This window comes from Eumetopias jubatus, unplaced genomic scaffold (assembly GCF_037043125.1).
Source record: "Eumetopias jubatus isolate StellerSeaLion01/CBP00866 unplaced genomic scaffold, mEumJub1_p1.0 scaffold_10, whole genome shotgun sequence".
NCBI classification, from domain to species: domain Eukaryota; kingdom Metazoa; phylum Chordata; class Mammalia; order Carnivora; family Otariidae; genus Eumetopias; species Eumetopias jubatus.
Genome location: NW_028274816.1, coordinates 94987759 through 95007236, shown reverse-complemented (window position 1 = coordinate 95007236; position 19478 = coordinate 94987759). Strand labels below are relative to the sequence as shown.

At 38.0% G+C, this 19478-nt stretch overlaps 1 protein-coding gene across 2 annotated transcripts in view; it reads right to left on the bottom strand.

Annotated features, from left to right (window-relative positions):
* The window catches only part of BPTF (bromodomain PHD finger transcription factor), a 148414-nt gene that overhangs the window by 85586 nt on the left and 43350 nt on the right, over nt 1–19478 (bottom strand). For both annotated transcript variants that reach the window (XM_028087414.2, XM_028087415.2), the window contains exons 3-5: nt 12011–12234; nt 4565–4771; nt 3826–4014 (exon numbers count right to left, since the gene is read on the bottom strand). In XM_028087414.2, coding sequence (XP_027943215.1) covers nt 3826–4014; nt 4565–4771; nt 12011–12234 — 620 coding nt within the window. The remainder of the gene's footprint in view (nt 1–3825; nt 4015–4564; nt 4772–12010; nt 12235–19478) is intronic.

Here is a 19478-nt window from a genome sequence, read left to right as displayed (position 1 = left end):
TCAAGGATGCAGAGGAGCTAGAACTCTCACAGACTACTGATGAAGTGTGAACTTGTATAACCACTCTAGAAAACTAGCCATATCTATTAAAGATGAGCATACACAAACTGAATGACCCGGGAAATTCCACAACTAGACTTATACCTCTAGAAACATACATATAAGGAGCATAAAAAAACATGTAAAAGAATAGTCACAGTGGTCCCAAAATGGAAACCATTCAAATGCCCATCAACACAGAAAACGAATAATTATGATTAATAACTAATCATTACATATCTGTATAATAGACCATCATGCTGCAATAAAACAGAATGCACTACTATTACAAGCAACATTTGGATGGCTCTCATATATTGAGGTAAAAAAATTGGACATCAAAAAGTATATGCTGGATGATACCATTTATTATCTTTTATAAAGGCAATCCTGATAGATGGTTATAGAAGTCAAGATAGTAAATGCCTTTGTGGGGGTGGGCGTAGTGGTGGCCAAGACAAGGCGCATGATGTGGTTATACAGGTGTGTTCTATCAAGCTGTTTACTTAACACTTGTGCACTTTACCATATGTTATATTTTAATGAAAAAGTTCACCAAAAAACATCTTTCCATACCAAACACTTTCCAATCTGACAGTCTTCTATCGATAAGCTTGAGTCATTAAACTAGGTGTCTGAATACATTCTGAAGGTTTAGAACAGAAAACTAGGAGATGCCTTCTATCAGTTATTGTTCTCATCTACCTAAATTAATCCCTCTCTCCAGTTCTTTTAATACCACATCTCATCTATTGACCAGAGGGTGGTCCAGGGATACCACAAAGTACCCAGCATGCTGTCAAGCACCATTATAAATACTCAATAAATATTTGTTGAATAAATAAGTGCATAGAGAAAGAGAAACAGAAGGAAGCAGAGAGACACATTACAGCTTCTCTGAGGGTCAGGACTCTACCATTAGGCCTGCCTACTGCCCACTAGAAAGTAAAGTCCTCAAGGGCCTTGACTTTGTCTACTTTGGTCACTGATATATTCCCGCTAGTGTCGTAAGTTTTATAGTCAGGGATCTATTAAAATGTTTATCTACTTTAAATGTACCAAACTCCTCTTTCAACGCTGGTGTGGTGTGTTTAATGTATGTCTTTAAAAATGCTTTTCATGTTGTTTTGGAAACAAGTATGAGACTATCAGGTTTCTAGGTTTAGGTTCGTTTTTTAGTCTAGTCAAGAAGAGAGCTATGATTTACTAAATGGTCAGGTTTTGAATTTATAGCATCTTCAGCTATCTGGCACTCTGATCCTGCTAATGAACCCAATCCACTCCGATTACAGCTACTGACAATTGCTATTTGCTCCCACTCTAGCTTTCCTAACACTTCTGTTCAGGTTCTCATCTAAATCAATTTTTTGTGACCTACACATGAAAAAACCAGTTGAATGCCAAGTTTAAATAGGAAGGATCTCATTTACAAGAATTATGTTAACTACTACTGAACCAGTAAATGTAGAATTCAACTCACCCACTTTATTATTTTTTACTTGCTAGGCTTTCTCACTCTTTCAAAGACTTGGCTGTATACAGCAATAACAATACCCAACATTTGCTGAGCAATCAACATATCAGGTACTACCCTAAGTCTTGTATATATATTATTTCATTTGGCATTCTTCAAAAGTATACATCAGGGCGCCTGGGGGGCTCAGTCGTTGAGTGTCTGCCTTCGGTTCACGTCATGATCCCAGGGTCCTGGGGCCAAGCCCTGCATCGGGTTCCCTGCTCAGCGGGAGGCCCACTTCTCCCTCTCCCACTCCCCCTGCCTGTGTTCCCTCTCTCGCTGTCTCTCTCCCTCTCTCTCTGTCAAATAAATAAATAAATAAAAGTATGCGTCAGATACCAAGAGAGTTTCTCCCTTGAACCATTCTAGTAACAAAAGAATATCTCAGAGACATTAATAAACTGGTAATAAATAACTTAAAAGCAAATGTCTGCTAAAATCTGTGCACAGTTGTTACTCTACTGTGTTTGGTTTAAGAACCAAGCAATTAACCAGTACATAAACCCACTAGTAAGACCGAGGTTTACAATAAATACCAATCAATCTAAAAGAGAAAGAATATTTTACTAAGGATGTAATCATAATTCCAATACAAATGGAATTCTGTTCACATTTTTGGGGGCCTAGTCCTCCACTTCCAAATTCTGACTCATGAAGGTATTAAAGTCATAATAATGCAATATTTTAATTGGACAGGACCTAGAGATCTAACCATAGAATTACAGATCTCTGATTCTTCCATCCATTCAATAAAGGACTCTCGCTGAAATCATCGCTGATAGGTCAGATAGAGATCAACATTACTAATTACTCCTTCATGAAATGAAATTATCTCTGATAAGTATTTACTAAATGCATCTAGTAAAATGGAATCTGTTACTTCTATTTTCTGAACAGCTGTAATTTGAAGGAAGTTGTTAATATTCACTCGTAATATTCCTATTATTTCTACTTATTTGACTTAATATCCTACATTTCAAAGAGAAGTCTAATCCCCCCGGCCAACCCCTCAGCGGACAATTATATTATTTCCAATCTAGCTTCCTCCTGATACCAAGTCTGTTCTTTTCTAGGCTCAAAAATTTGTTTTCTTTATTTATTCCACCAGTTAGCAGTTTCCAGACTTTCCTTCATCTTAATGACCAATCTCTCATTAGTATAAAATATGGTAAACTTATTAATGTGATTCTTTTGGACCGTACACATACATCTCTGCATGTAATCTAATGTTACAATGGTGTTTTCAGCAACAGTTCACTGTTTCTAAGCACTCAGTTGAAAGCAGTCTCATAAGAACTGTCGATCATCAAAATCTTTCAAGATACAAAACAGGACCATTGAGGCCTTGCAAGATTAAACATGACATTAACTTAATGACAGAAGGAGATCTAGAATCAAGTCTTCCAACTACTAACTAATGCTGTCTTTCTGCCCAACACATCAGAATCACATCCCCAATAGCAATGACAGTACCGCAAGTTGGAAAGTATGTGATATTCTTACAGTATTAGAAAAAAACCATTAAGGATTTCCAGCAAGGTATGAGCTGCAATTCTTGATTTGTGGTGGGATTACCAGTGTTTATTTTGTTTTGCTCCATCTGAATTTTCTAGTTTGCTTTTTAAAATTTAAAATTTAAAAATACATATAGCTCCTATAATAAAAATTTTTTCATTTAAAAAAAAAGGCAAAAGGAAAGGCATGACATTCTTTGTGTGTGATATAACTTACTTCAAGTATAATTTTAATTTTAAAAAGCTTAAAATATGGACTACTGGTTAGCTTACATTTTTATGTCAAAATATATCTTGCAAAAAATGTTTTGTGACAATGGTTTTCTATCATAACATTATGGTTTGAAATGTTTAAAAAAACTACATGAGCACATGCAAACATAAATTAATTTGTTAGTACATACAGAATTGGAATGGTCAAATCATTCAATACCGAGCCATTAGTATGTAAGTACTTAAAACCAAAATATCTGCCACCATGATCTGATGATAAAATATACAAATAAGTCTATTAGTCAAAACCAGCTAAATGAACTTTAAAAAGCATGAAGATTATGATGAGTTTCAAGCACTAACTGCAAGAACATGTGTCAAACTCCAAATGTTAGGTGACAATTTAGCAGTCAGGGATGGCACTTATGTAAGCAAGCAGCATGAATGAACACATACTTTAAAATTTCAGGTGACATTCAGCTTTTACTACAAAAGGGAAGGATTCCCCCCATTACAGAGGCATTGATACACTGCCCTCTGTACCTGGCACATCCTGGGGGAGCTCAGATGCCACCTTCTTCTCTGCCATGTTGCTGCTATCGTGGGTTTCTGAGAGACACCCCACGGGACTCCTCCCTTCAGAGGGACTAGTCTCTTCTGAAGAAGCATTTGTTGTGTTGTCGCCAAGATTTGCTGACACAGAGTTACCTTTATCCCCAACTTCTGTTGGCTCTACAGTAAAATGCACAACAAAACTTTAAAGATATCCTTTAAAATTGCTTTAGGACAAATGGCCACATTCAATCAACTACTAAAAATGAATGATCACCAAGAAAACCTGCTTTTATTTGATGGCCATTTTGAAGCAATCAGATTCTGGGATACTTTTGCAGTAAGTAATCCAAAGAGTATTTACGAATATTTAAAATATTAAGAATGTTTAAGTAATTAATATAAAAATGAACATATCTTATCACATACAAAAGTGTATATTCTGGTATAAAAATAGGGATTTTTCACCAACAAATCTCATAGGAAAATGGCACCTTATGAGGAAGTATAAATAGAGATACAGGTATATTATAACCAATCCACCAATATATAAAACTCACGACAATGATTATACATGTTAAAAAGGGAAAAGACACCCTAATTTCTTTAGAAATATAAAATTAAATAGGTATTAGTAATAAAGAGATTCATTTTCATTTTGAAAGTAAAACTGAAGTTTTCATAAATAATACTGATTAAATATTACTTTCTAGCCAAGTAATTTTTTTACCCTCAGATTTTCCTTGCTCAGGATCATCATCCGGTGTTTTGTCGTCGCTGTCTTTATCAAGGGACTGGTCTTCAAACTCCTCTCTGCTTTTCTCAACATCTTTGGAGTTATTATTCTCGGTCTCATTCTTGTCCTTTTCTATTTCTTCTGGGCTTTTAACAATATCAATTTCTCCTTTTTTGGCTCTTATGGATTCCAAAATTTCTTCTATAATAAAAACAAAAAATTTTGTTTCCATATATACCAAATATAAAAGTACTACAAATGCCACTTAAGAGTTTCAGTATGTTATTAAAGTTAAATATGTTAAAACATTAGAACTATGAAATAAGGATTAAGACTACCAATACAATGTTGATGCGTATAGAACTCAACCAATTTGGTTATCTTTACTCTAGAAAATACATGGTAATTATGACTATTCTCTTTTTTTAAAAAAGAAAATCAGTCTAACTTTCGAAACTGACATGATAAGAGATTACTGTCATCTCTTCTACCATATGAGGAAAACTGTAGGCTGCACTGACCACAGTCTAGGCAGTGGTACAGTGGTCAAAACCAAGGTACCCATGACCCAGTGCACATGTGACTTGAATTAGCTGTTTAGGCTTACTGTAGGCAAGCTATTTAATCTTCAGGCTTCCACTGTAAAATGAGAAAACAAAGTCCCATTGGGAAAAACCCTTTCTCTCTGAAGTCCCATAACTGTTTTGAAAGCCAATAAATCCCTAAGGGCTCTAATCCTCTTTCAATTTGGGTAGAATGATACTATAGCATGATGTAGACCACAAATATATCAACATAGACTCTTAGGTACTAATGATATTCTTTGGGTTATGATCCAATACTATCATTTTTTATTTTGTTGCTCAAATTCTGTTCCAGCTTTGGCCACTGGAAGCTAAAAGTGAGGCCTGTATTCTCTGAACACACTTCAGTCATTCATTTGTTCATTCATTTAGCATTTCCTTACTTTCTAGCACTACAAGATGCTCCAGGCTCACCTTGTATTCTCCCTGTCCCAACCCTAGAATCCATGATCTCTGTAAGGACTCTTTGTTCTTTTTTTGTTGGAGAATGATATTTAGAAGACATGATTTGGGCTCTAGATGAACTTGTTACTATTACAGTGTCACTGTTGCTGTACTCTCTCAGCCAACTGCTAGGAAATGTTATGTGTATGCATACTAACCCATGTATATATACATCTATGTTTTTTCACTATCTATGTGAGGTGGTTTGTGTGGCTCATTCAGTCAATGCCCTGTTGCTTCTTTGTAACTTCTAACAAGAGAAACCTTGTTCTCATTATCTATAATGTATCTATTTATTTGGTCAACCCTAGTATAAATAGTAATCTCAGAATTGCTAAACTGTACCCCATGAGAAATAAATTAACCAACTAGAGTACAATGTTTGTAAACAAGAAGAAACTTTTTTTTTTTAAGATTTTATTTATGTATTTGACAGAGAGAGACAAAGCGAGAGAAGGAACACAAGCAGGGGGAGTGGGAGAGGGAGAAGCAGGCTTCCCACTGAGCAGGGAGCTCTATGCGGAGCTCAATCCCAGAACCCTGGGATCATGACCTGAGCCGAAGGCAGATGCTTAACAACTGAGCCACCCAGGCGCCCCAAGAAGAAATATTTTTAATGCCACGTCACACAGTATTTTTTTTAATTTTTAAATTTCCTTGTTTAAATTTTCTGTACCTGTACTTTCACTGATGTTTCTTAAACTGTAGGTATCTAGAATGTTTCCTAGGATTAAAAAAACCTTGTAGGGTGCCTGGGTGGCTCAGTTCGTTAAGCGACTGCCTTCGGGTCAGGTCATGATCCTGGAGTCCCAGGATCGAGTCCCGCATCGGGCTCCCTGCTCAGCGGGGAGTCTGCTTCTCCCTCTGACACTCACCCTTCTCATGGTCTCTCTATCTCATTCTCTCTCATAAATAAAATACTTAAAAATAAATAAAAAAATTAAAAAAATAAAAAAACCTTGTAAAGTCATCACTGGAAAACACTGATCTTTCTGGTAAAGTGATGACAGTTGAGCTGGCTAGAGTTAATTCTTCACACTCTCTCTCACCTTCTCTATTCCTAATTCCTATAAGAATTTGGAACCAATGAATATGTGAACATCTAAGATAGATAAAGGACAATTTCATATGGAAGAAACTCCAACTGGCATGTTTTCTGTCCTCATCATCATCCAAGTCATCCCAGGATCCTTTTGTACATATTTCCTCACATCCCTTTACCTACCACTTTCCATTCAATTCACCTTAGCTGTAGTTACTCTTGCTACTAAGTACACTTAACTTACCAGTGGAAGTATCTCATTCTTTTTTAAAGAAATTTTTATTCAGAAAGTCTAGTTTCCAATCACCTGCTTTTCTTAGAGAGCCATGTTATTTCTCACTTTCAAACATAGCTCCACTCTGATTTTCAATTGCCAGCTTTTCTATTTTCTTTTTTCAAGGTATCTCTATGCCCAATGTGGGGCCTGAACGCATGACCCCAAGATCAAGAGTCACCTGCTCTATGGACTGAGCCAGCCAGGTGCCCCAACTGCTAGCTTTTCTTAACCTGACTAGTGCAAGTTCCTCCCAACTTTCCTAGTGCCATTTAATGAGAATAAAACAACATTCAAAACAAAACAAAAACAACTACTACCAGGGTGCCCAGGTGGCTCAGTTGGTTGAGCATCCAACTCTTGATTTTGGCTCAGGACATGATCTCAGGGTCGTGAGATCGAGCCCCGTGTTGGGTTCTGTGCTGGGCATGGAACCTGCTTAAGATTCTCTCTCTCCCTCTTTCTTTACCCCTCCCCTCTGCTCTTTCTCTTTCTCTAAAATAAAATAAAAACTATCTCTACTTAGAAAAATGCATTCCAAAATAAACTTCCTTCAAAAACACCAAAATAAAGCATTATAAAATACAATTACCATAAAGGTATATGATAAAGCAAATATAGCAAACTATTTACAACTACAAATATATAGTAAACTGTAGAACCAAGATGATGGGCATGTAGGTGTTTACTGTATCATTCTTTTGACCTTTGTATATTTGAAAATTTTCATAAAATATTAGAAAAAAATAGAAAAAGAAAATTCAACTACCAAAAGTGGAATTAAACTCTCCTAAAGTATACGTGTAAGTATATAAAAACCAGAGGGCTAAACTTGAAAGGAATTTATGCTACTTGCAAGGTTAAAAATGTCAAATCATTAGAACGCACTGTGATGTTGAAATTGCTGTCACAATAATGCAAATTACTCTTGGCTATTTCAGAACCCAGTAGTTTCTGCTGTTTTCATCTCATAAAATCCCAAGTTAAAGAACACCACTAGATACTATTCTAGGTTTTTACCTGGGCTGGATGCTCATAAACTGACTACCACAGCCCACGTTTTGGTTCCCAGGGACAGCAAATAAACTTAACAGTGGCAGACCAGCATTTTAACGGGGGATTCTTCTGTCTGAATGCTTAATGCATTGCCAGTACACTCCTTACAAAATTGTTGAGAGGACTAAAGCCTTGTAAAACATCTAGTTGAACACCCAGCCCACAGTAGGTACTCAAAAATGTCAGTTTTCAGGATGCCAGGGTGGCTGGCATCTGCCTTCGGCTCGGGTCATGATCCCGGGGTCCTGGGATCAAGTCCCACACCGGGCTCCTTGCTCAATGGGGAGTCTGATTCTCCCTCTGCCTGCTCTTCCCCCTGCCTTGTGCTCTCTCTGATAAATAAAATCTTACCCTCATAAGCGTTGGCCACCTAACTTTCCAAGAAAATATTGTGGCCTAATGCTCAAAGCTTTCTCTGCCGTTCTTGACTACATAAAAAAGTTTAACTAATTTTTTTAAAAGTACATTACTTGCTGGGCACCTGGGTGGCTCAGTCGGTTGAGCACCTGACTCTAGGTTTCGGCTCAGGTTATGATCTCAGGGGTGTGGGATCAATCAAGCCCCCCGTTGGGCTCCGCACTCAGTGGGGAGTCTGCTTGAGATTTGTTTCTCCCTCTCCTTCTGTCTCTCCCTCCCCCTAAGATAAATAAATGAATCTTTAAAAAAACAAAAATAAACAAACAAAAAAATGCTCATTGTAGAAAATTAAATAGGATACCAACTATAATCCATTATGCTAATTGGGTTTTTTTTTTTTATAAAAGCTGCTCTATTTACCCAGTTGGTTATTTAAAGAAAGAGAATTTAAGTACCTCAATGACCCAGGTACTGTTTTGGCATGGTACCTTATATAATTCTCCAATTCTCTAGTGTTCTATCACATGATAATTGGTAAGAGAATTAACCAATTCTTCTATATTGGGATCTAGTTTTTCACATTCCCCTAAATCAGACCACTAAACATTTTGATTACCAATTCCTATTTTGGTTTTGTTCTTTAGTTAAGATGATACTGGGGCACCTGGGTGGCTCAGTTGGTTAAGCATCTGACTTTGGCTCAGGTCATGATCTCAAGGTCCTGGGATGGAGCCCCATGTCAGGCTCTGCACGTCAGGCTCTGTGCTCAGAAGGAAGTCGGCTTGTCCCTCTCCCTCTGCCCCTCCCCCTGCTCATGCGCCACCTCCTGGTCTCTCATAAATAAATCTTAAAAAAAGATGATACTATCTTTACAATTTTGTACATAGGCAAGCTCACTCTAGAAATTATTTCTAATTCAACATACTTGATAAAAATGCACTTAATATTGCTTTTTAAGGGAATGGACATAGTTCTTTATTATTGTACTAAAAGCTGAGAATGCAAGGTAAAAATGGATTTGTCAATTTTAAATGCCCATTCATGAAAGAAAATTAAGAGGGAAGTAACCTGACTAAAATTAATAAAACTTCCTATTATCTGATCTATACTATGGAAAGAAGTAAGAAGGGGATACAACCTCCCCCCAAAATTCTAACAACTAAAATTATCTGATGAAAATGTTACATATTTTTCTAAACAGATCTAATAGAAAAATTAGATATGGATAAACACAATCCTTGGTAATTAGTCTGCTAGTTTCTGAACATGAAGTGTATGTGTATCCAACAGTATTTATATATGACAGTATGACTATCATCCTCAAAAAAAAATACACGTGAATTCAAGTGAATACTGACGTAGAATATGTGAGAACAGACTGGGATACAGCTTAACTAAATATATTTATTAAGTATAGACATTCTAAGCAAATGGGAGAATGGGGAAATTTTTTCAGTAAATAGAGAATTGAGAACATTAAAAGTATTATATGTATAGCAGATAATGTACATAGAAAAGCAGAACCAGGCAGTTAAAGTGTACTTGCAGAGTCTTACCTAATCCTTTTAACTAAGTTAAGATTAAAAGACACTATTAGAAAACACAGGTGATACTTATTAAGCATGCAGACTATATCCGACAGGATTTTAAAAATGGCAATAATAGCTGTCTCTGGGAAAAAAGAAAGTGAAACTGGAGATTATGAAGGAGATTCACTTTTCACTCTATACCCTTTTGTACTATTTAAACTTTTTTAAAAAAATCATATATATTGGGGCACCTGGGCGGCTCAGTCGTTAAGTGTCTGCCTTCAGCTCAGGTCATGGTCCCAGGGTCCTGGGATCGAGCCCCGCATCGGGCTCCCTAATCCACGGGGAGCCTGCTTCTCCCTCTCCCACTCCCCCGTTCGTGTTCCCTCTCTCTCTCTGTCACTCTGTCAAATAAATAAATAAAATCTTAAAAAAAAATTATCTTTTTTATGAAGCAAAAAGTTGAGCAACAAAGTAAATCAGGTAGTACTGAAATATAATCCAAACTATAAAATAAATATCCATGAGTCCACACTGATATAGATAAACTAGGAGAACAGACAAATCTCCTATGCAGAAAAATCCCAAATAATTTATGAAGATAGCTGCTACCTCTAGGAGTGGAGCCTAAATCCTCACCACCTGAGTGCAGGCAGTGTATAGTGACTTTCTTCCCAAAAGCACAGCACAGGTGGAAGCAGTAATTTTACACTGGAGAAACTCGACAAATGCCACCTGAACCAGATGAACATCATCAGTGATAAGTCATGTTGATAGTATGTACTCCTGATAGGATGAGGAGAATGGCACTTCACTTGTGTGGTCTTCCTTCCAAAATCCATCTCAGTTTTGAGAAGAACATGAGACAAATCCATATTGAGGGCATTCTACTAAATACCTAACCAGTACTCGTCAAAACTGTCAGAGTCATTAAAAACATGTAAAGTCTGAGAAATTGTGACAGTCTAGAGGAACCTAAACAGACATGACAAGTAAATATAATGTGGTATCCTGGATGGGATCATGAGATGGAAAAAGATTATCAGTAAAAACAAAGAAATCTGAATAAGGTATAGATTAAGGTATTATAATGTATCAATATAGGTTCACTACTTAAGACAAATATGCCACACTAAGGTAAGATGCTAATAACGGGGGAAACCTGGTACAGGGTATCTGGAACCCTCTGTACGGCCTCAGCAACTTTTTTGTAACTCTGAAACTATTCTAAAATTAAAAGTTTTATTTAAAAATAAAAAGCAAAGAGTATATTTATTTATTATTTTAAAGATTTTATTTATTTATTTGAGAGAGGGAGAGACAGCCAGAGAGGGAACACAGCAGGGGGAGTGGAGGAGGGAGAAGACGGCTTCCCGCGGAGCAGGGAGCCCGATGCGGGACTCGATCCCAGGACCCCAGGATCATGACCTGAGCCTAAGGCAGATGCTTAACGACTGAGCCACCGAGGCACACCGCAAAGAGTATCTTTTAAAAGAATACGATTTCTCATAATTAAAGGCAGGATTCGTGGGGCACCTGGGTGGCTCAGTCGCTTGAGCATCTGCCTTTGGCTCAGGTCATGATCCCGGAGTTCTGGGATCAAGCCCTGAGTCGGGCTTCCTGGTCAGCGGGGAGTCTGCTTCTCCCTCTCTGCTCCTCACCCCACTCATGCTCTCTCTCTCTCTCTCTAATAAATAAGATACCTGAATTAAAGAAAAAAACAACTGGGGGAAGATAAGTAATGACCAAGGAAAGATAGAAAACGCTAGAATGCATAGAATCCCCTAATTTATGTTGGGATGAACAAAATTCCTTAGGAAAAGGACAATACAGAAAACTGAGGCACCTGGGTGGCTCAGTCAGTTAAGCATCTGCCTTCGGCTCGGGTCATGATCCCAGGGTCCCGGGATCGCCCCATGTCGGGCTCCCTGCTCAGCAGGGGGTCTGCTTCTCCCTCTCCCTCTGCCCCGCCTTGCTTGTGCTCTCTTGGCTCTCTCTCTCAAATAAATAAATAAAATCATTAAAAAGAAAAAATACAGAGAATTAAAATATATGTAATTTGAAATTTTAATATTTTCAAAATTTTGCAGTGATTTCATACTAAGAGTTTATCTCAAATTTAATAACAATTAATTGAGAAAATTTCCTTCTCACCATTAGCTGCCGCCAGAAAGGATTTGTTACTGCCCCGAGCCTTATTGGTCAAGTCTTCAGTTATGTCCATGTGCCGGTGGATTTCTTCCCGCATTTCTTCCAGAATTTTGCAGAGTTCTGCTTCCCAGTAATCTTTATCTAGACAGTCAATTAATTCTGCAAGTTGGACCTTTGTGCTGTAGTACCAAATTTTCTTCTCATTTTCATTTTCTGTATCTTCTTCTCTGTTTAAAAGAAGTACAAAAACATTTCTATGTTAGACATAACGGCACTGATTTGACAACTGCCATCTATCCAGGGAAAGTTAGAATATGTAACACAAAGTCTGCCCACTAAAGCTCAGTATATTTGCTCACGAGAAATCCCCTCAAGTCTCATTCTAACTCAAGTTACTTTTACTTTAATTGAGCAATCTCTCATTATTTTGCTTTCCTACCCCACAGCAGCTTATGATAAAATAATCTGTGAGTAACAGTGGGGAGAGAGGTTGGGGGGCGCCTGGGTGGCTCAGTCAGTCAGTTGAGCATCCAACTCCTGATTTCAGCTCAGGTCATGATCTCAGGGTCGTGAGACTGAGCCCCACATTGGGCTCTGTGCTCAGTACGGAGCCTGCTTGGGATTCTCCCTCTTTCCCTCTCTCTCTCTCTGCCCCTCCCCACTCGCTCTCTCTCTCAAAATAAAAATAAAATATAAAATCTTTAAAAAACAAAAGTAGTGGGTAGAGAGAAGAATTAGTATAGCAGCAAAGAAAGATATCTAAGGGTGCCTGGGTGGTTCAGTCGGTTGAGCATCTAACTCTTGATTTCGGCTCAGGTCATGATCTCAGGGCCCTGGGACTGAGGCCTGTGTCAGGCTCCTTGCTCAGTGGGGAGTCTGATTGAGGATTCTCTCTCCCCTCTCCCTCTGTTACTCACCCTACTCAGGTGCACACTCCTTCTCTTTGAAATAAAAAAATAATCTTAAAAAAAAAAGAAATATCTAAAAACATGACACAGAAACAGGACCTCAAACTTCAGAGTATGTGAGTACTTGGTGGGGGACAGTCTTGCTTATACTTCGGTTGACTTTGAGATCATCACTATAACCACATGAATGGCATTTTAACCAGAAATATTTAAATTATGGTCAGTGCATGGCAGGCACAGAGCAGCCTGACACTACAATTCAGTTTAGAACATTTCCATCAACATGATATAAATGCTCTGCTAAATTCTGGTCCTTGAAGGAGTCATCTCAATGAGCGATGTTTCCTCTCCCTTTCTTATGGACAAAGTTCAAACTGGAGAGAAGAGGAGCAGCTCTCTGTCCTGCTTGCATCTCTCCAAAGGTCCCATTCACTTGTGATGCAGGCGTAGACTTCAACTAAAAACACAAGGTAAATTCATGCCTAGGACCGGACTTTCAGAAATACGTGTGACGGTATTTCTTCTCTCATTCAAAAGGAATTCAGGAGCATGTATGAGGTACCTGATGAGAGAGTCTAACTTTCCTGTCTACTCAACAGCAAACTCACAGAACTGAAAGAACTGGGCTTTAAGAAAGATCTGGCTTTAAAATGGGCCCAGGCATTTATGAGATATGCAAAAGTGGACAAGACACAACCTCTCTGAGTCTCTGAGCCATTTTATTTACCTTGCTGATAAAATGGGGATAATAGTAACTCCTTCAGGGCCACTGTAAGAATTAAAGGTATTATAGTAAGGCACAGATTGTAAAAAAATAAAATAAATAAGGTATAGATTGTAGCAACCAGGCACATTGTTAGTAATCAATAAAAATAAAATATTATTGTTACTATTACAGAAGTAAATAAATAAAAATTGAGCAGAATTTCAAGAACGAGTCATTCAGTAATTCTGAAGAAAGGAGGGACATATTAAGTCATGGATAAATAAATGGGTATCAAAATTATCAAAAATGAAAAAAACAAATTAATGAATGTTATCTCACTTTGCTTTTTTTTTTTTTTGAAGTTTTTTTTTTTATTTACTTGAGTAATCTCTACCTCCAAGGTGGGGCTTAAACTCACGACCCTGAAATCAAGAGTTGCATGCACTTCCCACAGAGCTAGCCAGACGCCCCTCATTTTTCGCTTTCAAATCAGCATCTGACATATGAAATTTGTATATTGCTTCTGTTAGAAGCTTTTTACAAAAATTGCTGAAAATCATTTTCTTTAAAACCTGCTCTCGATTACTCTCTATAATGGGTATTTCTAACTTCTTATGACTCAGTGATGACAATAGTTTTATTCCAATTTACAATGTTAAAGATTGACGTCAGAGTCCTCTAATCAAAAAGACTAATAATAAAATACGTTTAAAAGGCAATACCATATCAAAAATCTAATTAAGTGACAATATCAAATCAGAAAGCACTTACTGAGCTTTGAGCATAAAAGTTACAGGACAGCCTGGTTCTCTATGTTCTAAAAAATCAATCTTAAGGATTCACTTGTTATAAAGATCTTGAATTCTTTCTTTTACTTTTGCTTTTTCCTCTTTACTCAGAAATATCTATAAATTTCAATGAAACAAGAACATTCTGCATAAAAACATTTTTGGGATAGAAACATAATTTACAAGTGTAAGATTTCAACATGAAAATGAGATGGTATGGGAGCAAACTTAATTAAATGGACATTCTGTCCATTTTTTCAAGTAATTCACATACTATTGAAAGGGTTCCTAATAGCTGATTTAATCCATACTGTCATTTGCATAATTTCTATCTAAACAGGCTACTTAATTTCAATTTTTTTTTTAAAGATTTTATTTATTTACTCGAGAGAGAGAGAGAGAGTGAGCGAGAGAGAGAGAGAGCACAAGCCAGGGGGGAAAGGCAAAGGGAAAAGCAGATTCTCTACCTAGCAGGGAGCCTGATGAGAGGCTGGATCCCAGGACCCCGGGACCATGACCTAAGCCAAAGGTAGATGCCCAACCGACTGAGCCACACAGGCACCCCTTAATTTCAATTTTAATCTTAATTTTCATCTTAAAAGAGAACTCGCTACTTCATATAGCAGAAAGTTCTTTTTTTTTTTTTTTTTTTTAAGGTCATGGGGCTTGAACTCCCAGTCCTGAGATCAAGACCTGAGGTGAGATCAAGAGTCAGACCCTTAACCAACTGAGCCTCCCAGGCGCCCCAGAAAGTTCTTCCTTTTAATGAGATGACACAAACCTAGTGTTTCCACCAATTAGCCCTGGTTCTGCCTGCTGGAGTTATGTGAAATAAACTTAACACCTCCTCCACACACAGTCCTTCAAATCATTCACAACATCTACAATTTTACTGTTTTTTCTTTTCAGGCCAAACATGCTCAAATACTTTAACCATTTCTTATAGTACATTTTCCAGTCCTCACAACCCTGATATTCTTCCCCTCATTGTCCCTCTACAAATGTGGCACCCAAAAACTATTTTTTATTCTTTTCATCAAAGATCATACAACACTGACAGTTTTTTCTTCTTGAAGCTGTAGAAGGACAAATTTGTTAAAAGCATAAAGTAACAAAACAGAGTGAACAACTGTTAATGTTTTCAAAGAAAAGCTGTTTTGTTGGGTTTTTTTGAGTAATGTCTATGCCCAACGTGGAGCTCAAACTCATGACCCTGAAATCAAGAGTCGCTTGTTCTACTGACTGAGCCAGTCAGGTGCCCCATGAAAAGCTGTCCTAATCCTTGTGGACTGAGGCACATTTACACAGTTTATATAATCAAAATTATTTGTTCTAATCATAAAAGTGACAAGAGCTTTCCTATACAAATATACATTGATTTGTATATATATTTGGTTTGGGGTTAGAATGTGGTTTCTATAGAAGCTCTGTTCCCACAGTGCCTGCAATGTTCCTTCTATACACCCAAACTGGCCTGGCTTTCCTAAAGACACTAATCAGCTCAAAGGAGCTCACAGGTGGCAGGGGAAAGCAGGTTGGAATGAAAACATTTGCCAAAAATATAATTAAGAGCAAACATAAATATTATAGGTCTCCATTTTAAAGTTTGTTTGGCTTTTACTCATGCAAGATAAGTAGGAGGTTAATGACTAACAATAAGTTTCAAGTTTCATTTTTAAACAAACCCACAGAAACTTAAGAGTAGCGCCTGGGTGACTCAGTTGGTTAAGCGACTGCCTTCAGCTCAGGTCATGATCCTAGAGTCCCAGGATCGAGTCCCACATCGGGCTCCCTGCTCAGCAGGGAGTCTGCTTCTCTCTCTGACCCTCTTCCCTCTCGTGCTCTCTATCACTCATTCTCTCTCTCTCTCTCAAATAAATAAATAAAATCTTTAAAAAAAAAAGAATAAAAAGGGGCACCTGGGTGGCTCAGTCACTGGGCATCTGCCTTCGGCTCAGGTCATAATCCCAGGGTCCTGGGATCAAGCCCTGCATCGGGCTCCCTGCTCAGTGGGAAGCTTGCTTCTCCCTCTCCCACTCCCCCTGCTTGTATTCCCTCTCTTGCAGTCTCTGTCAAATAAATAAAATCTTTAAAAAAAAAAAAAAAGATTGGCCTTCTTATATATACTGAATCTCTAAGTTGATTGCTCAGCATTTTGGTTCCTCAGGTAGATTCAGGTAAAAACCTTTCCTTTATTAGATGCTTCACTAATCTATACAAATAACCTATTTTTAAATGAATATTAAACAAATAAAAGCAGTAGCAGAAAAACTTAGTTTCTATAAACTGCTAGCATTGCAATTAAAAACCGTTCACTACTGGGGCACCTGGGTGGCACAGCTGGTTAAGCGTCCAACTCTTGGTTTCAGCTCAGGTTGTGATGTCAGGGCTGTGAGATCAAGCCCCAAGTTGGGCTCTGTGCTCAGCACGGGGTCTGCATGAGTTTCTCTCTCCTTCTCCCTCTCCCCCTACACACACATGTGAGCACATGCTCTCTCTCAAATAAATAAATAAATCCTTTAAAAAAATTGTTCACTGGGGCGCCTGGGTGGCTCAGTTGGTTAAGCAACTGCCTTCGGCTCAAGTCATGATCCTGGAGTCCCAGGATTGAGTCCCACATCGGGCTCCCTGCTCAGCAGGAAGTCGGCTTCTCCCTCTGACCCTCTTCCCTCTCATGCTCTCTATCTCTCATTCTCTCTCTCTCAAATAAATAAATCTTTAAAAAAAATAAAAATAAATAAAAAAATTGTTCACTACCCCACACTCCCCCCTTGGGCAATAGGTCCACCGACTCCTCATTTTAAGGTTCCAGGGAGAGCGTATACCAAATCCCCATACTGTCAACTGAACAATTTACAAGACTTCAAAAGTTTCACCAGGAGTCCACATATAATCTACCACAAGAGGGCATCAAACTGAAATTGTTTTAATCTTTTATTTATTTTTTAAAGATTTATTTATTTGACAGAGAGATAGAGAGCACAAGTAGGCAGAGGGAGAGGGAGAAGCAGGCTCTCTGCCGAGCAGGGAGCCTGATGTGGGACTCGATCCTGGGACCCCAGGATCATGACCTGAGCCGAAGGCAGCCGCTTAACCAACTGAGCCACCCAGGCGCCCCTAATCTAACTTTTAAAAAGATGTAAAATCTTTCTGATTTACTGAAATTATTGACAAGGAACACTTAATTACCACTAACAATGATATTTAAAGTTTTTTGACTTTATAAAAATAATAGTCAAAAATCACAGCATGAGAAAAAGACATCCTCATCTGTCTGAAATCTTCACTAAACTTTGTATACTTTATTATGCATCAAGAAAGGCAATTTCAGGGGCACCTGGATGGCTCAGTAGGTAGAGCATGCAACTCTTGATCTTGGGGTCATGAGTTCAAGCCCCACATTAGAGTAGAGTTTACTTAATAAAAATATATATATATTTAAAAAAAAAAAGAAAGGCAATTTCAGGGAATGAGTAAAGCTTTCAAAGAAAATAAATCAAATGAATAGTTTCACTACCAAATATAGAACTTAAAGAATTTTACTGTTCAATTTAGAAAAGTAGATTATTTCATCTCCTCAAATGTATCAAAAATCCATCGACAGGTGCTTCAAAGGTAACAAGTCCTCTGATGTAATTACAAAGGTTTACACACATTTAACTACATTTAAAGAATCTTCTCTCCTACTTGCCTGAGTTTTGTTTTAAATACTAATACTGATTTATCAGGGAATAGAACTTTTTTAGAATGCCACTTATATTTTCAAAAAGTGTCTTTGTCTCAAATTTTTAAAGATCTCAAAAATATCCAGTCCAGGTACAGCAAAAGTCATTAAACTATCTCCACCCACCCCCACCCCCACCCCCAGTCATAAGCATTGATTTTAACAACTAAAACAATGTAAGTTACAGACATCTCAAGATGATGCCTTGGAAACTAGACTACAGTATAAAATTTTTTTTTATTTTTTTTAAAGATTTTATTTATTTATTTGAGAGAGAGAATGAGAGATAGAGAGCACGAGAGGGAAGAGGGTCAGAGGGAGAAGCAGACTCCCTGCTGAGCAGGGAGCCCGATGTGGGACTCGATCCCGGGACTCCAGGATCATGACCTGAGCCGAAGGCAGTCGCTTAATCAACTGAGCCACCCAGGCGCCCTACAGTATAAAATCTGTTAACTGAAAATATTCTTATCAACAGGTTCTGAGAAAAAATTCCAGGTCTCACTTACTAATAGCCACAGTCTTGGGCAAGCCCTAGGGCAAGTTATTTAACCTGAGCTTTAGTCTCTTCATCTATAAAATGCAGACAAAAATAACACGTACATTACTGGGTTTTTGCAAGGATTAATGAAAAAAATGTAAATAAAATGCTTAGAACACTATGAGGCATATATTAAGTGCTCAATAAATGTTGTTGGCTATTCATTACTAGTCCACCACCTACTGGTTCCACCTTCAAGTCCCTAAAACCTAGGCCCAGACCTTACAATTATATTGTAATAAATGTCAAGGCCTATCAATATTTGGACAAAGCGCCTCTGGCATCTCTCTGGCCCAAAAGGACAGGACGGAGAAGGAAGTGAGAAGCAGGGAGAATAAACATCCCAAAGGATGAGGAAGGGCAGGATAGGGAAGGGAAGTATAGGAAGGGAAAATAGGAGCACAGAATAAATTTCACTTACTTCCTAATTTGTTCACAGCGGTCCCAAGGACTCTGAGCCCTTTCGAGAGGGCCTTAGAGACTGAGTATGAACATGGTCTGTTAACTGCTGAATGTCTATAGAAAAGGACAAGCACCAGGCTCCCTGATGGGCAATGTCACTGACTTTTCACTTAAAATGAAATAGAGCATTAAACTTCAAACCAAAACATGGTTACAGTGATCTCACCAACTGTAATGACCTCGCCAACAAAAAGCTTCCACGCTACCACCTCCATAGCAAGAGGTCAAAAAGATGGCATGATAAAACACCATGACTAGATATTTGGGAGGTAGGGGGGGCAAGACAAAAATTACACAAATTTTTAAAAATAATTGATCCAGAGCACCTGGGTGGCTCAGCTGATT